The sequence below is a fragment of the Salmo trutta genome, chromosome 38 (genome assembly GCF_901001165.1).
Source record: "Salmo trutta chromosome 38, fSalTru1.1, whole genome shotgun sequence".
In the NCBI taxonomy this organism is placed as follows: Eukaryota; Metazoa; Chordata; class Actinopteri; order Salmoniformes; family Salmonidae; genus Salmo; species Salmo trutta.
This window is the reverse complement of record NC_042994.1, coordinates 29,195,757-29,211,692: the sequence shown is the minus strand read 5'-3', so window position 1 is coordinate 29,211,692 and position 15,936 is coordinate 29,195,757. Positions and strand designations below refer to the sequence as shown.

General features: G+C 43.7%; 2 protein-coding genes across 3 annotated transcripts in view; both read left to right on the top strand.

Annotated features, from left to right (window-relative positions):
- Window positions 1-875, top strand: part of LOC115178157 (RNA exonuclease 5-like) — a 29,206-nt gene extending 28,331 nt beyond the window's left edge. The window contains exon 18 of one of the 2 annotated variants that reach the window (XM_029739198.1): window positions 176-875. In XM_029739198.1, coding sequence (XP_029595058.1) covers window positions 176-266 — 91 coding nt within the window. In that variant the 3' untranslated portion in view covers window positions 267-875. The remainder of the gene's footprint in view (window positions 1-175) is intronic. The other variant, XM_029739199.1, reaches the window with a different exon arrangement.
- Window positions 876-1,825: 950 nt separating this feature from the next.
- On the top strand, window positions 1,826-14,770 carry LOC115178548 (zinc finger protein 345-like). The gene is made up of 3 exons (XM_029739802.1): window positions 1,826-1,893; window positions 4,432-5,002; window positions 12,382-14,770. The coding sequence occupies exons 2-3, from the start codon at window positions 4,490-4,492 to the stop codon at window positions 14,383-14,385; spliced, it is 2,517 nt and encodes an 838-aa protein (XP_029595662.1). The 5' UTR covers window positions 1,826-1,893; window positions 4,432-4,489; the 3' UTR covers window positions 14,386-14,770.
- Window positions 14,771-15,936: the final 1,166 nt, after the last annotated feature.

Here is a 15,936-nt window from a genome sequence, read left to right as displayed (position 1 = left end):
TCCCTCCCTGTTTTGTCCCTTTGCTTCCAATGGGTTCCTAGTGAATACAACCCCTGGTGAGGAAAGGGTTTTTACAGGATGGGCTGTTTTCTATAGAGAGAGGGAACTCAGGGAGCTGTTGTTTCCTATATTAGAGAGGGGTGGATTCTAATACGCTGTCGGTTTGCTTTTTCAGTTCCCATGGCGATGGTCTGTGTTTCCTGGAGGTCAAACAGGGGTCAGCAGCACTCAGTGACCATGCCCACAACCTGATGCTACCTGCATAGGGTTGCAAAAATCCAGTACCTTCCCAAGATTCCCAGAAATCCTGGTTGGAGGATTCTGGATTTCTTGCTTATTCCCTCCTGATTTCATGAATCTTCCAAATGGGAAAGTTAACAGATTTTAGCAACACTTCGCCTGCGATACCGTGTTTTACCATCTTTGTGTTCTGTAGCCCAGGAGTGCTGCAACTTGTCTAACATAGAGAGCTATAGGCTACGAGAATATGAAGTTATTTTTAAATAAAAAGAGCTGTCTACTTACGAGTGCTCGATATGTTTCATTCAGTACAGGCTGGACAGGGTTTTGTACACAGGCAACGAATTGAAGGCAAAACACAGGATGTGCCTGAAATGACACCCTATTCCCTATGTAGTGTGCACTATGGGCACCCTATTCCCTATGTAGTGTGCACTATGGGCACCCTATTCCCTATGTAGTGTGCACTATGGCACGCCATGGGTCCTGGCAAAACCCTCTACAGGGATTATTAGGATGCCATTTTGGACGTAAACTCAGTGTGTTTGACCTGTATTACTGCCTCTGATCTGAATCACATGATGCCTTGTGTTGTCTTTATCATGTCCACCTAATAAACAGGTGATTGTTGTTAACATGGTTCTGTCATTCAATAGAGAGCTAGCTTCTACTGTCTGGTGGTACATTTATAACTCATTCTGTCACTGAGTAGAATGCATAACTCATTCTGTCACTGAGTAGAATGCATAACTCATTCTGTCACTGAGTAGAATGCATAACTCATTCTGTCACTGAGTAGAATGCATAACTCATTCTGTCACTGAGTAGAATGCATAACTCATTCTGTCACTGAGTAGAATGCATAACTCATTCTGTCACTGAGTAGAATGCATAACTCATTCTAGTCATATTTTGAAGGCTTCCTCTGAAGGAAGATGGGGGAAACCAATGTTCTGTTTGAAACTAATGGTGGGTTGGGTTAAGATGAGAACACAGAGAGTAAGAACGAGTTGGTTACCGTGGTGAACAAGGAAAAGTGGGAGGATCGAGTGGCGTTGAAGACTCAATGGTAGTAGAGCCTACACCCGTGAATGTTTCTCGGCAACCAAGGGATCCTGATATATTTCATGTTAAAAAGGTGGACTGTATAATTGATTGCAATGGTCATAAACGGCACAGCACAAACGTTGAAGAAATCAGAGACAATTGGCATCATTGTAAGTGCAGCTGAACGCTCTTTGGGACTTTGGAATCCTGTCGAAGAATGTTCCGCCCTGCGCTATGACTGGATGTGGTTTTTAATGGGTCTATTTTTGTATAGTATTGTTTTTTTACCCATTGTGCCCCTCTAATAAGGGACTGATTTAGACCTGGGACACTAGGTGTGTGTGCAATTAATTCAGGTAGAACAGCAAACCAACAGGCTCCGGACCTCGTAGGCTAAGAGTTGAGTACCCCTGGTATAGCCTATGATGTCGTTTACCCCCCCCCCCCAAAAAAATGCTTTTTATTTTTTGTCCTGCAATAGACATTCAGGCCAATACACCTCTGAAGAAGGCTTCCTTCCCATACCGGAAATGACGGCATCAAACTGCTGCCATCAAAACAGGCTGCGTTGAAAGCAAGACTATCTAAACCGTCTTTGGTCATAAGGTAAACATATCGGAGGGAAACGTCACACATACGATATGATTAAAGTTGATTAAAAGCATCAAGGTAGATCATAAATGCGCATCTAGCCAAATTTTAATCGCTTTGTAGTTAGGTCCACATGGATCGCTAGCTGATCTAGCTAGTTAACGTTAGCTGTTGTAACGTATTTGTTCAAACGTTACCTATATCAGAACGGTTTATATAGACCTTTAAAAAAGCCCAAATCATACGTTAAGTGTTTTTTGAACACGTGAATGAGCGTGCTCACGATGGAAATATAATGCAGAATGAGAAAAGACGGGATGTAAGCGTCAGATTCTATTTTTCTCGCGTCTACGCGGAGCAATGCTGGTCAAATGAACGGTTAAATTGCCAGAAAATGCTTTTTGTGCATATAGTGGTTCCAAAGAAATGCATGGTATAGTGTAGCTTTGGGACAACATCGGGGGTCTGTATTGGTTGGACTCCCTGAGTTGTGCGTATAGTAGTTCTGGTGGCTGGCGACGGAAAATAACCCTACCACAATATAGCCGGATACACAAAAGCATATGTATAGTCTCTAGGAACTCCATTTACCAGACGTAAATTTAAATGTGACCCTCACTATCAAATAAACGTCTGAATCCAAACGTTGTCCGAACCGCACCATATTCCTGCTCTGTAGACAGTGGTAGGATGTGCGTGGTCTAATGACAACCCACTGTAACGCAACAGGAACATGGTGCTGTTCTCACAAAAGTGGGATAGCGAGGGTCACACTTCACTTTCGGTAAATAGTTCCTAGAGCTTATACATGCATATGCCTTTGTTGACAGAAAACGTTGTGTGTGTGTGTGTGTAGCCGGCTATATTGTGGTACGTTATTTTCTGTCGCCAACCACCAGAATGATGCAACCAATAGACTCTCGATGTTGTCCCAAAGCTGGGTAAAGTGATAGTTAATGGAATCAAACGGTTTCTCCTCATCAGCTGTGATAAACGTTGATCTCAGGCAGCTGCATAGCCATAGCAGGAGATTTATCCACCAACTTTTTCTTGGCGATACTTTCATCGTTCTCGATTAGGAGAGGCACCATTCTCTTAAATGTATGTGTCCAGCTGCAGCGGGAACGATTGAATTCATAAAATGCTCCCGTTATTAAATACATGTTTTGCTCCATAAAGGTATTCACCGCCATCTTTTCTATCTCTGATCTGCTCTCGTTGATTGAGCCAGGTGAGTGTCATTCAAAGTGACGCTTGATTGGAGGATTAATTAACGAGCCAGGTGAGTGTCCACCAATCAAGCGTACACTCACCGACTCCGATCAATGAGAGATGAGGGAGAGATGAGGAATAGACAAGATGGCTACGTTTACATTGTTGGATTACTTCTTGGAGCAAAATATTTAATAACTAAATGTTTTCTAAATTCAAACGTTACCCCAGCAACTGGACACGCAGGTTGAAATATTAAAACAAACTCTGAACCAATTATATTAATTTGGGGACAGGTCAAAAAGCATTTTAAACATTTATGGCATTTTAGCTAGCTAGCTTGCAGTTTCTAGCTAATTTGTCCTAGGATATAAACATTGGGTTATTTTACCTGAAACACACAAGGTCCTCAACTCTGACAATTAATCCACAGATAAAACGGTAAACGGAATTCCTTTCTCCTCCGTCCTAAAGGCTTATTTTTCTTCTTTGGACTTTATATGTCGGTTGGCAACCAACTTTACAGCATTACTACAACCTACCGGAGTGTGGACCTAAGTTCATCTTTCAATCACCCACGTGTGTATATGCTCCTAAAAACCAATGAGGATGTGGAGGCAGTTAGGGTAGTGGTTAGAGCGTTGGACTTGTAACTGAAAGGTTGCTGGATCAAATCCCCGAGCTGACAAGGTCAAAAACTGTCGTTCTGCCCCTGAACAAGTCAGTTAACCCACTGTTCCTAGGCCGTCATTGTAAATAACTGACTTGCCTAGTTAAATAAAGGTGAAAGAGGACTCACGCGTCCGGTTTGGTCAGCATGTAATAGAGCAGGAGGAAAGTATTGCCAAGATGATGGATGAATCTCCTACTATGAAGCTCCTTGTTATCAACGGTTATCACAGCTAATGAGGATAAACCGGTTGATTCAACTGTTCCTAGGCTGTGATTCTATATAAGAATTTGTTGTTAACTGACTTGCCTATGTAAAATAAAGGTTAAATAAGCTAAGGTTTGTCAGTCAAATAGGCTACATATTTGAAAACAATGAAAGCCTTCCTGTGTTGATTTCGATCATAAGAATGGCTGGAAGTGTAAGGAAACTGCTAGCTGTTTCTGTAGACTTCGTCATTGCTCTACTGCAAGTTAGCATTGGCTTGTGAAACTGTTCCTCTAACTTATTTCATTCTGGACGCAGAGACAAACATGGTATCCATAAGTCCGTTTAACTCTGGGGAAGTAAAGAAACTCATTGCCAAAATCCTGAACTATTCCTTTAAATGTCAGCTAATAATGACATGAAATTACAGATGAGTGTTTTGATGTATTCATCTTTTTTTACAGGTACTCTATAGTCCTGCCATTGACTGCATTGTCGTTGTTGCCACACGAGCAGGACAATATGAATCCACTCAGTTCAGAGAAGGAAACATTGATTGATGAAATTGAACAGAGTTTATTCACTTTAACCGAGGACAATTTACGTTACCTGTGTGAACGTCATGGCAACGATGGATCGGAAATTAAAGGGATGAATCATCGCTTATTACGCCGTAGAATCATGGAGGAAATGTGGGACAATACAGATTCAATGAAATCAGAGGAGCAGGGAGTGTCATGGTTACTCCAACTGAAAGAGGACATCAGAAGGATGCTGGAGGATGCTAGTGGTGCACCAATGAGTCCCAGCCAGTCCGATGATGATGATGATGCTGTAGACTGTGACGAAGAATGCGATGGGGACAGCGATTGGTTGCCTAGCAATGGACTGAAGGTGGAGCACTTGAGTTCCAGCCAATCCGATGATGCCGCTGCAGACAGCGATGAAGAATTTGACGTGGAGGACAAGGATTGGTTGGCTAGCGATGGGCTGGAGGCAGAGTCAGATCCAGAGAGGCACACTCCAGAGCAGAGAGTAAGAGACATGAGTATTTCTTTTTACAGTCATAAAATGTGTGTTATAGTCTTTCTTTGATAAATCTCATCCTCGATTCCTTGTTCTCAAATCAGTTTCTTGGTCGCGAAACACACATTTTCAGATATTATCGCAGGTGCAGCGAAATACTTGTGTTCCTAGCTCCAACAGTAATAATATCTGAAAAATAATACATAAATTAAGAAATATCAAAACGTGCAATGTCAGGCAGGAAGTTGATATGTGTGTATATATATATATATATATATGTATGTATGTATGTATGTGTATGTGTGTATAAAAATGCATACATACAGCACCTACTCATACGAGGGTTTTTCTTTATTTGTACTATTTCTTCTACACTGTAGAATAATAGTGAAGACATCAAAACTATGAAATAACACATATGGAATCATGTAGTAACCAAAAAACTATTAAACAAATCAAATTATATTTTTGATTCTTCAAAGTAGCCACCTTTTGCCTTGATGACAGCTTTGCACACGCTTGGCATTCTCTCAACCAGCGTCACCTGGAATTATTTTCCAACAGTTTTGAAGGAGTTTCCACATATGCTGAGCACTTTTGGACTGCTTTTCCTTCACTCTGCGGTCCAACTCATCCCAAACCATCTCAATTGGGTTGAGGTCGAGTGATTGTGGAGGCCAGGTCATCTGATGCAGCACTCCATCACTCTCCTTCTTGGTCAAATAGCCCTTACACAGCCTGGAGGTGTGTTGGGTCATTGTCCTGTTGAAAAGCAAGTGATAGTCCCACTAAGCGCAAACCAGATGGGATGGTGTATCGCTGCAGAATGCTGTGGTAGCCATGCTGGTTAAGTGTGCCTTGAATTCGAAATAAATCACAGACATTTTCCCCAGCAAAGCACCATCACACCACCTCCTCCATGCTTCACGGTGGGAACCACACATGCAGAGATCATCCGTTCACCTAATATGCATCTCACAAAGACACAGCGGTTGGAACCAAAAATCTAAAATTTGGACTCATCAGACCAAAGGACAGATTTTCATCGGTCTAATGTCCACTGCTCGTGTTTCTTGACCCAAGCAAGTCTCTTATTATTATTGGTGTCCTTTAGTAGTGGTTTCTTTGCAGCAATTCGACCATGAAGGCCGGATTCACGTGGTCTCCTCTAAACAGTTGATGTTGAGATGTGTCTGTTACTTGAACTCTGTGAAGCATTTATTTGGGCTGCAATTTCTGAGGCTGGTAACTGTAATGAACTTATCCTCTGCAGCAGAGGTAACTCTGGGTCTTCCTTTCCTGTGGTGGTCCTCATGAGAGCCAGTTTCATCATAGCTCTTGATGGTTTTTGCGACTGCAGTTGAAGAAACTTTCAAAGTTCTTGAAATCTTCCGTACTGACTGACCTTCATGTCTTAAAGTAATGATGAACTGTCGTTTCTCCTTCCTTATTTGAGCTGTTCTTGCCATAATATGGTATTTTACCAAATAGGCTATCTTCTGTATACCCTCCCTACCTTGTCACAACACAACTGATTGGCTCAAACGCATTAAGAAGGAAAGAAATTCCACAAATGATTTCATAATTTTGATGTCTTCACTATTATTCTACATTGTAGAAAATAGTAAAAAAAATAAAGAAAAACCCTTGAATGAGTCGGTGTGTCCAAACCTTCGACTGTTACTGTACATAATACATTGAGTGTACAAAACATTAAGAACACCTGCTCTTTCCATGACAGACTTACCAGGTGAATCCAGGTGAAACCTATGATCCTTTGTTAAATCCACTTCAATCAGTGTAGATGAAGGGTAAGAGACAGCTTAAATAAGGATTTAAGCCTTGAGACAAAGCTGAAATGTCTTGAGTCGATACGTATTCAACCTATTTTTCTTATGGCAAGCCTAAATAAGTTCATGAGTAGAAATGGGCTTAACAAGTCACGTAATAAGTTGCATGGACTCATTCCGTTTTCAGTAATAGTGTTTAACATGATTTTTGAATGACTATCTCATCTCTGTAGCCCACACAAGTACAGATAATTGTAAGATTCTTCAGACGAGCAATTTCAAACACAGATTCAACCACAAAGATCAGAGAGGTTGTCCAATGAAGGGCACCTACTGGTAGATGAGTAAAAATTTAAAAAGCAGACATTTGAATATCCCTTTGAGCCTGGTGAAGTTATTAATTACACTTTGGATGTTGTATCAATACACCCAGTCACTACAAAGATACAGGCATCCTTCCTAACTCAGTTGCTGAAGAGGAAGGAAACCGCTCAGCGATTTCACCATGAGGACAATGGTGACTTTTAAACAGTTTTAAACAGGAGAAAACTGAGGATGGACCAACAACATTGTAGTTACTCCAAAATACTAATATAAATGACAGAGTGAAAAGAAGGAAGCCAGTACAAAATACAAATATTCCAAAACATGCATCCTGTTTGCAACAAGGCACTAAAGTAATACTGCAGCAAATCCTAGAGGAAAACCTGGTTCAGTCTGCTTTCCACCAGACACTGGGAGAGGAATTCACCTTTCAGCAGGACAATAACCTAAAACACAAGGCCAAATATACACTGGAGTTGTTGTTTACAACAAGGCACTAATAGTGCAAAAAATGTGCCAAAGAAATTAACTATATATCCTGAATACAAAGTGTTATGTTTGGGGCAAACACAACACATCACTAATCCAACACAACACATCACTCTTCAAATTTTCAAGCGTGGTGGTGGCTGCACCGTGTTATGTGTATGCTTGTCATCGGCAAAGACTAAGGAGTTTTTTAGGATAGAAATAAACGTAATAGTGCCCAAGCACAGGCAAAATCCTAGAGGAAAACCTGGTTCAGTCTGCTTTCCAACAGACACTGGGAGACGAATTCACCTTTCAGCAGGACAATAACCAAAAAAAAACAAGGCCAAATATACACTGGAGTTGCTTTACTAAGATGACATTGAATGTTCCTGAGTGCCCTAGTTACAGTTTTGACTTTAAAATCGGCTTGAAATTTATATGGCAAGATTTGAAAAATGGCTGTCTAGCAATGATCAAGCCTTGAAGGGAAAAAGGAAAGAAAATAGTAAATATTGTCCAATCCAGGTGTGTAAAGCTCTTAGAGACTTACCCCAAAAACGACTTACAGCTAGCTGTAATAGCCACCAAAGGTGCTCCTACAAAGTATTAACTCGGGTGTGAATATTTGACCAAGATGGTGAAGGGCTTTGTAGGTCTGAAGGAGGATCTTGTAGTCAATGAGTTGGGAGCCAGTGGAGTTCACAGAGGGCAAGGGTTGATGTGCTACCAGGACTTAGTGTGGGTGATGTGCTACCAGGACTTAGTGTGGGTGATGTGCTGCCAGGACTTAGTGTGGGTGATGTGCTGCCAGGACTTAGTCTGGGTGATGTGCTACCAGGACTTAGTGTGGGTGATGTGCTACCAGGACTTAGTGTGGGTGATGTGCTACCAGGACTTAGTGTGGGTAATGTGCTGCCAGGACTTAGTGTGAGTGATGTGCTACTAGGACTTAGTGTGGGTGATGTGCTGCCAGGACTTAGTGTGGGTGATGTGCTGCCAGGACTTAGTGTGAGTGATGTGCTACTAGGACTTAGTGTGGGTGATGTGCTGCCAGGTATAGTGTGGGTGATGTGCTACCAGGACTTAGTGTGAGTGATGTGCTGCCAGGACTTAGTCTGGGTGATGTGCTGCCAGGACTTAGTGTGGGTGATGTGCTGCCAGGACTTAGTCTGGGTGATGTACTGCCAGGAGTTAGTCTGGGTGAAGCGGGCTGCAGATTTTAGGAGCTTATGGAGGGAACTTGAATTGATACCGGAGAGTAGTGAGTTGCAGTAGTCAAGACAGGAGGAGATGAATGCATGTATATGTGTTACAGCAGCAGGACAGGAGAGGAAAGACCTGACTTTGGCAATGTTGCAGAGGTGGTAGAATCAGTATTTGACAGTCTGTCTTATGTGTGGGTCCATTCTAGATGGTAGCAGGGTGAACGGGTGAGGTCCTTGATGATCTTCTTGGCATTCCTGGTACATCGGGTGCTGTCGATGTACTGGAGGGCAGGCAGTGTGTCCCCGATGATGCTTTGGGCTGACCGCACCACCTTCTGGAGAGCCCTGCAGTTGTGGACAGCGCATTTGCTATACCAGGCGGTGATACAGCCCGACAGGAGGCTCTCAATGGTGCATCTGTAGAAGTTTGTGAGGGTCTTAGGCCAAGGCAAATATCTTCAGGCTCCTGAGGTTGAAGAGGTGCTGCTCCACCGTCTTCACCACACTGTCTGTGTGAAGGGACCATTTCAGGTCATCAGTGATCTGCATGCCTATAACTTGAAGCTTTTGACTCTCCACTGCGGCCCCGTCGATGCGGATGTGGGGCGTACGCTCTCTGTCTCCTATAGTCCACGATCAGCTCCTTAGTTTTGTTGATGTTGAGGGAGAGGTTATATTCCTGGCACCACTCTGCCAGGGCCCTCACCTCCTCCCTTTAGGCCCTCACCTCCTCCCTGTAGGCCCTCACCTCCTCCCTGTAGGCCCTCACCTCCTCCCTGTAGGCCCTCACCTCCTCCCTGTAGGCTGTACTCAGGTCTACCACTGCTGGGTGGTCAGTAAACTTGATGATTGAGTTGGAGACATGCGTGGCCACGCAGTCATGGGTGAACAGATAGTACAGGAGGGGGCTGAGCACGCAGTGTTGAGGAGCAGTGTGGCGGACGTGTTGGCTACCTTCGCCTCTTGCGGTCGGCCTGCCAGAAAGTCCAGGACCCAGTTGGGCCTTGAGCTTAATGATGAGCTTGTACAGCACTAGGGTGTTGAAGGCTGAGATGTAGCCAATGAACAGCATTCTTACATAGGTATTTGTCTTGTCCAGGTGGGATAGGGCAGTGTTCACTGCAATGGAGATTCTGTCATCTGTGGATCTGTTGAGGAGGTAGTGGGAATTGTAGTAGGTCTAGGTTGTTGTGTAAGGTGGAGGGGATATGTTCCTTAACTAGCCTCTCAAAGCACCTAATGATAACAGAAGTGAGTGCTATGGGGCGATAGTCATTTAGTTCAGTGACTATTTTCTTGGTTACAGGAATAATGATGGACATCTTGATGCAAGTGGGGACAACAGACTGGAATATGAAGAAATTTGAATATGTCCGTAAACACTCCTAGTTTGCACATGCTCTGAGGATGCGGCTTGGGATGCCGTCTGGGCCGGCAGCCAAGTGAGGGTTAGCATGTTTACATGACTTACTCACGTCGGTCACGGAGAACGAGAGCACACAGTCCTAGTGAGCAGAAGGGACCTCGGCGGCGGCTCAATATTTTCCTCGAAGTGGGTGAGGGTGTTTAGCTTATCCAGGAGCGAGGCATCGATGTCCGCGACGTGGCTGGCTTTCCCTTTTTGATCTGGGATTGTCTTGAGTCCCTGCCACATGCATCTCGTGTCTGAGCCGTTGAATTGACTTCACTTTGTCCCTGTACTGTCGTTTTGCCTCTTTGATTGCCTTACCAAGGTCATAGCTCGTCTGTTTGTACATGTCCATGTTCCCAGTCACCTTTCCACGGTTAAATGCATTCACGCTTTCAGTTTTGCGTGAATGCTGCCATCTAGCCACGTTTTTGGTTTGGATAAGTTATAATCGTCACAGTCAGAACAACATCCTCTATGCATTTCCTGATGAACTCAGTCACCGTAGGAACAATATCCTCTATCCACTTCCTGATGAACTCAGTCACCGTAGGAACAATATCCTCTATCCACTTCCTGATGAACTCAGTCACCGTAGGAACAATATCCTCTATCCACTTCCTGATGAACTCAGTCACCGTAGGAACAATATCCTCTATCCACTTCCTGATGAACTCAGTCACCGTAGGAACAACATCCTCTATCCACTTCCTGATGAACTCAGTCACCGTAGGAACAACATCCTCTATCCACTTCCTGATGAACTCAGTCACCGTAGGAACAACATCCTCTATCCACTTCCTGATGAACTCAGTCACCGTAGGAACAACATCCTCTATCCACTTCCTGATGAACTCAGTCACCGTGAGAACAACATCCTCTATCCACTTCCTGATGAACTCAGTCTCTGAGTCTGTGTATACGTCAATATTATTCTCAGAGGCGACCCGGAACATTTCCCAGTCCGCGTGGTCAAAACATTCTTGAAGCGTAGATTCCGAGACCAACCTCGACCAGTCCTTACCACCGGAGCTTCCTCTTCAAGTTTCTGCCTATAGGTGGGGAGGTGCAGAATGGAGGCGTGATCTGATTTTCTGATGGGAGGGCAGGGTAGGGCCATCCCCAGAAGGGAGAGTAACAATGATCCAGGGTACGTGATGCGCATGTTGTACAGGCGATGTTTTGATAAAAATTTCAGTAGCGTTTTCCTCAGATTTCCTTTACTAAAGTCCCCAGCTACAATAAATGCAGCCTTGTTTTCCAGTTTGCACATAGTCGCGGTGTCTGCTTGATTGGGGAATATACATGGCAGTGACAATGACCGAAGAAAAGTATATCGGGAGGTAATTCGGCTTGCATTTGATGGTGAGGTATTCCAAATGGGGAAAACAAAAGGACTTGAGTTCCTGTACGACAAGCACACCATGAGTTGTTAACCATGAAACAAACCCCTCCGCCTTTCTTTTTCCCTGAGTTCTTTCTTTCTGTCTGCGTGATGGTCGAAGAATCCCGCTGGCTGATTGGACAGGGGACAATATATCCGGAGAGAGCCATTATTCCGTAAAACAGAGTATGTTACAGTCCCTGATGTCTGTCTGGAAGGAAATCCTCGCCCTGAGCTTGTCTACTTTATTGTCCAGGGACTGAACGTTAGAGAGTAATGTACTCTGAAGTGGTGGATGGTATGCACGCCGGGCTCCACTTCTTCCTCTTCTCCGGCGTCAGTGTTTTGGTGCAGCTCCCGGGATGAATAGACCTGTCTCGGGAAGTTCAAACAAAGGATCCAGGTCAGGGAAGTCGAATTTCTGCTCGAGTTTCTGGTGAGTGACCGCCGATTTAGTGTCAGTTATTTTCAGCTGTAGGTAATAATACAAGAAACGTTCTGAGCAAATAATGTCAGAAATAACACCTCCAATATGTCAGAAATAACACCCCCCAAAAATACTGCAAAGTTGGCTAGTAGCTAGAAACAAGGCAACCGTGTCTGTCGGCGGCATCTTGTTATCCTCCTTCTATAAATGTATTGCAGGAAAAGATTCAAGGTTTCTCCTCTTGGACTTTATCCTCCAATGTTTTTTAATGAAGGATGAGCGGAGTCAAGGGAAAGACTTTTGAGACAAACAATTCCTTGACACGTAGGAGAGTGTTTCCCACCCTGATTTGTTCTGTCTCTATTTTTATGATTTACAGAACAAGCTTTCCACGTCACACTCCGCCCTCCCGAAATCCCCAGGTCGTGCCTCTCCCAGTAGCGTATTACTGCTGGGTCTGAAGAGGGTGTCTGTGCGGCTGGTCGACTGCATGAAAACAGCAGGGCAGAGTGGCCATATAATACACAAGACAACACAGACAGGAGAGAATCCTCACAGCTCGTCTGCTGAACAACACAAAACCCTCTCAGGAGACAGTCCAAGCTCCCATATCTGTGACCATTGTGGGAACAATTTTACCACAGCAAGAAGTCTAAAACTACACCTACAGTACCTGAAGAGATACAGAGATAACTTGACTGGAGAGAAACCACACGTGTGTTCTACATGCGCAAAGGGATTCAGTGAGGCTGGCAGTCTTAAGAGACACCTGAGAACTCATACTGGGGAGAAACCGTACGTCTGCCATCATTGTGGGAAGGCTTGGAGTGATTCTGGAAACTTAAGGAGACACATGAGAAAAACTCACCCAGGAGAGACGGTCGTTGTGAAGAGCGTCCTTACAGGCGAGACACCTTACTATTGCTCCTCTGACGACTGTGGGATGAGCTTCGGTACCTCACGCAAACGCAGAGTACACCAGAGAAAACACACAAGAGAGAAGCTTTGCAGCACGCCTAATGCTAAGCAACGTAAGGAACCCCTCTCAGGAGATGGCTCCCATATCTGTGATCACTGTGGGAAGAGTTTTATCACAGCACGAAGTCTAAAACGACACTTACAGTACCTGAAGAGATACAGAGAGAACTTGACTGGAGAGAAACCACACGTGTGTTCTACATGCGGAAAGGGATTCAGTGAGGCTGGCAGTCTTAAGAGACACCTGAGAACTCATACTGGGGAGAAACCTTATGTTTGCCATCATTGTGGGAAGAACTACAATGATTCTGGAAACTTACAGAGACACATCAGGACTCACACAGGAGAGAAACCTTACCACTGCTCGGAATGTGGTAGGAATTTTCGTGAAAAAATAAGCCTTATACATCACCGGGAAGTTGTTCACACAGAACACCCTCACCGCTGTGCTCACTGTATGAAGAGCTTCGTAAGTGCATTTAAACTGGAATCACACATAAAAACCCGGCATCCGCCAAATGATCCTCTGAAAAAACCACATGTGTGCTCTGAATGTGGAAGGGGATTCAGTGAGGCCGGCAGTCTTAAAAGACACCTGAGAATCCATACTGGGGAGAAACCGTACGTCTGTCCTCGCTGCGGTAAGGATTTTACTCAATCTGGACTCTTACAGCGACACATGAGAACTCACACGGGAGAGACACCTTACCACTGCTTGGTGTGCGGGATGAAGTTTCGTCATACAATCTCGCTAAAGCAGCACCACCTGAAGAACCACAAGGGGGAGACACTGGGTCCAGTCCGTATGCACCAAGGCCCTCTTCCATGCCCACACTGTGGGGAGAAGTTCTTTACCAAGGCTCTTCTAAAGGGTCACCTTCAGAAGACTCACAAAAGCAGAGTCCACTGCCCACAGTGCGACAAAACCTTCTCCACTAAAGGTAGTTTACTAGTCCACCAGAGGAAACACACTGGAGAGAGGCCTTACCTTTGCCCTCAGTGTGGGAAGAGTTTCTCTCTGACAGGGAGTTTAAAACTTCATCTCCGGATTCATGCTGGTGAAAAGCCTTACTGCTGTACTTACTGTGACAAGAGCTTCACAAGTAAAAGCCACTGCAATCTACACTTGCGAATCCACACTGGAGAGAAGCCGTACCAATGCCCTGACTGCGGGAGGAGGTTTCGTGATGGGAATGTCTTGAAAAACCACCTGCGGACCCACACAGGAGAGAAACCGTTCCAGTGCCACGTGTGTGATAAAGCCTTTGCCCAGTGGAGCAGTCTGAAGAAACATCAGGACACACACAGGCTAACTCAGCCTGTCTCTGTCCCAAGACTCCCTAATCCCTACCTACCACACAATCAGCATGTCCCTTATCCCTACCCATCACAGACTCAATGGTAACCTGGTTTATCACCTGTCCAATCCCTTATAAAGGGATTCCTCACAATACCCAGACAGAAAAATACCATGATTTGGGGGAAATTCATAAAATATAATCCATAGAATAAAACATTAACACCTTCCTAATATTGAGTTGCACCCCATTTTGCCCTCAGAACATCCTCAATTCGTCGAGGCATGGACTCTACAAGGTGTCGAAAGCATTCCACAGGGATGCCCATGTTGACTCCACTTCATAAAGTGGGCTTAACTTTAAAACTAGAAGAGATTCCACATTGGAACTGCATATGCTTATAGAGTATATTATGTACAACTATATAAATATTTTTTACACTACCTTTCAAAAGTTTGGGGTCACTTAGAAATGTCCTTTGTTTTTAAAAAAGAAAAGCTCATTGTTTGTCCATTAAAATAACTATTGTAGCTGGAAACGGCTGATAAAAAAAAAAGGAATATCTACGTAGGCGTACAGAGGCCCATTATCAGCAACTATCACTCCTGTGTTCCAATGGCACATTGTGTAGCCAATCCAAGTTTATCATTTTAAAAGGCTAATTGATCATTAGAAAACCCTTTTGCAATTACGTTAGCGCAGCTGAAAATGGTTGTGCTGATTAAAGAAGCAATACAACTGGCCTTCTTTAGACTAGTTGAGTATCTGGAGCATCAGCATTTGTGGGTTTGATTGCAGGCACAAAACGGCCAGAAACAAAGAACTTTCTTCTTAAACTCATTCTTGTCTATTCTTGTTCTGAGAAATGAAGGCTATTCCATGGGAGAAATTAACAAGAATCTGAAGATCTCATACAAAACTGTGTACTACTCCTTTCACAGAACAGCGCAAACTGGCTCTAACCAGAATAGAAGGAGGAGTGGGAGGCCCCGGTGCACAACTGAGCAAGAGGACAAGTACATTAGAGTGTCTAGTTTTAGAAACAGACGCCTCACAAGTCCTCAACTGGCAGCTTCATTAAATATTACCTGCAAAACACCAGTCTCAATGTCAACAGTGAAGAGGCAACTCCGGGATGCTGGCCTTCTAGATAGAGTACCTCTGTCCAGTGTCTGTGATCTTTTGCCCATCTTAATCTTTTATTTTTATTGGCCAGTCTGAGATATGGCTTTTTCTTTGCAATTCTGCCTAGAAGGCCAACCAAAAACAAGGACATTTTTAGTGACCCCAAACGTTTGAACAGTGGTGTGTGTGTATATATATATATATATATATATATATATATATATATATAAAAAAATGGCCAAATCAAAAATGGTTTATTTTTTGCTTTGTAGCACTTACAGATGAAACATAGAGTTTTAAATTAGGCCTGGGTAAGGCCAAAATCTAATAACTTTGATCAGTTATTTCTCAATTATGCTTTTAGAGATGAATCTCAAATAAATGTAAACATTCCTTCCTCCAAATGACCATTCTATGGATAACATTTAGTTACACTCCCCAAAACCCATCCCACTGGGCACACACCAGTTCAATAAACGTTGTTTCCACGTCATTTCAATGAAAATTACATTGAACCAACATGGAATAGAATT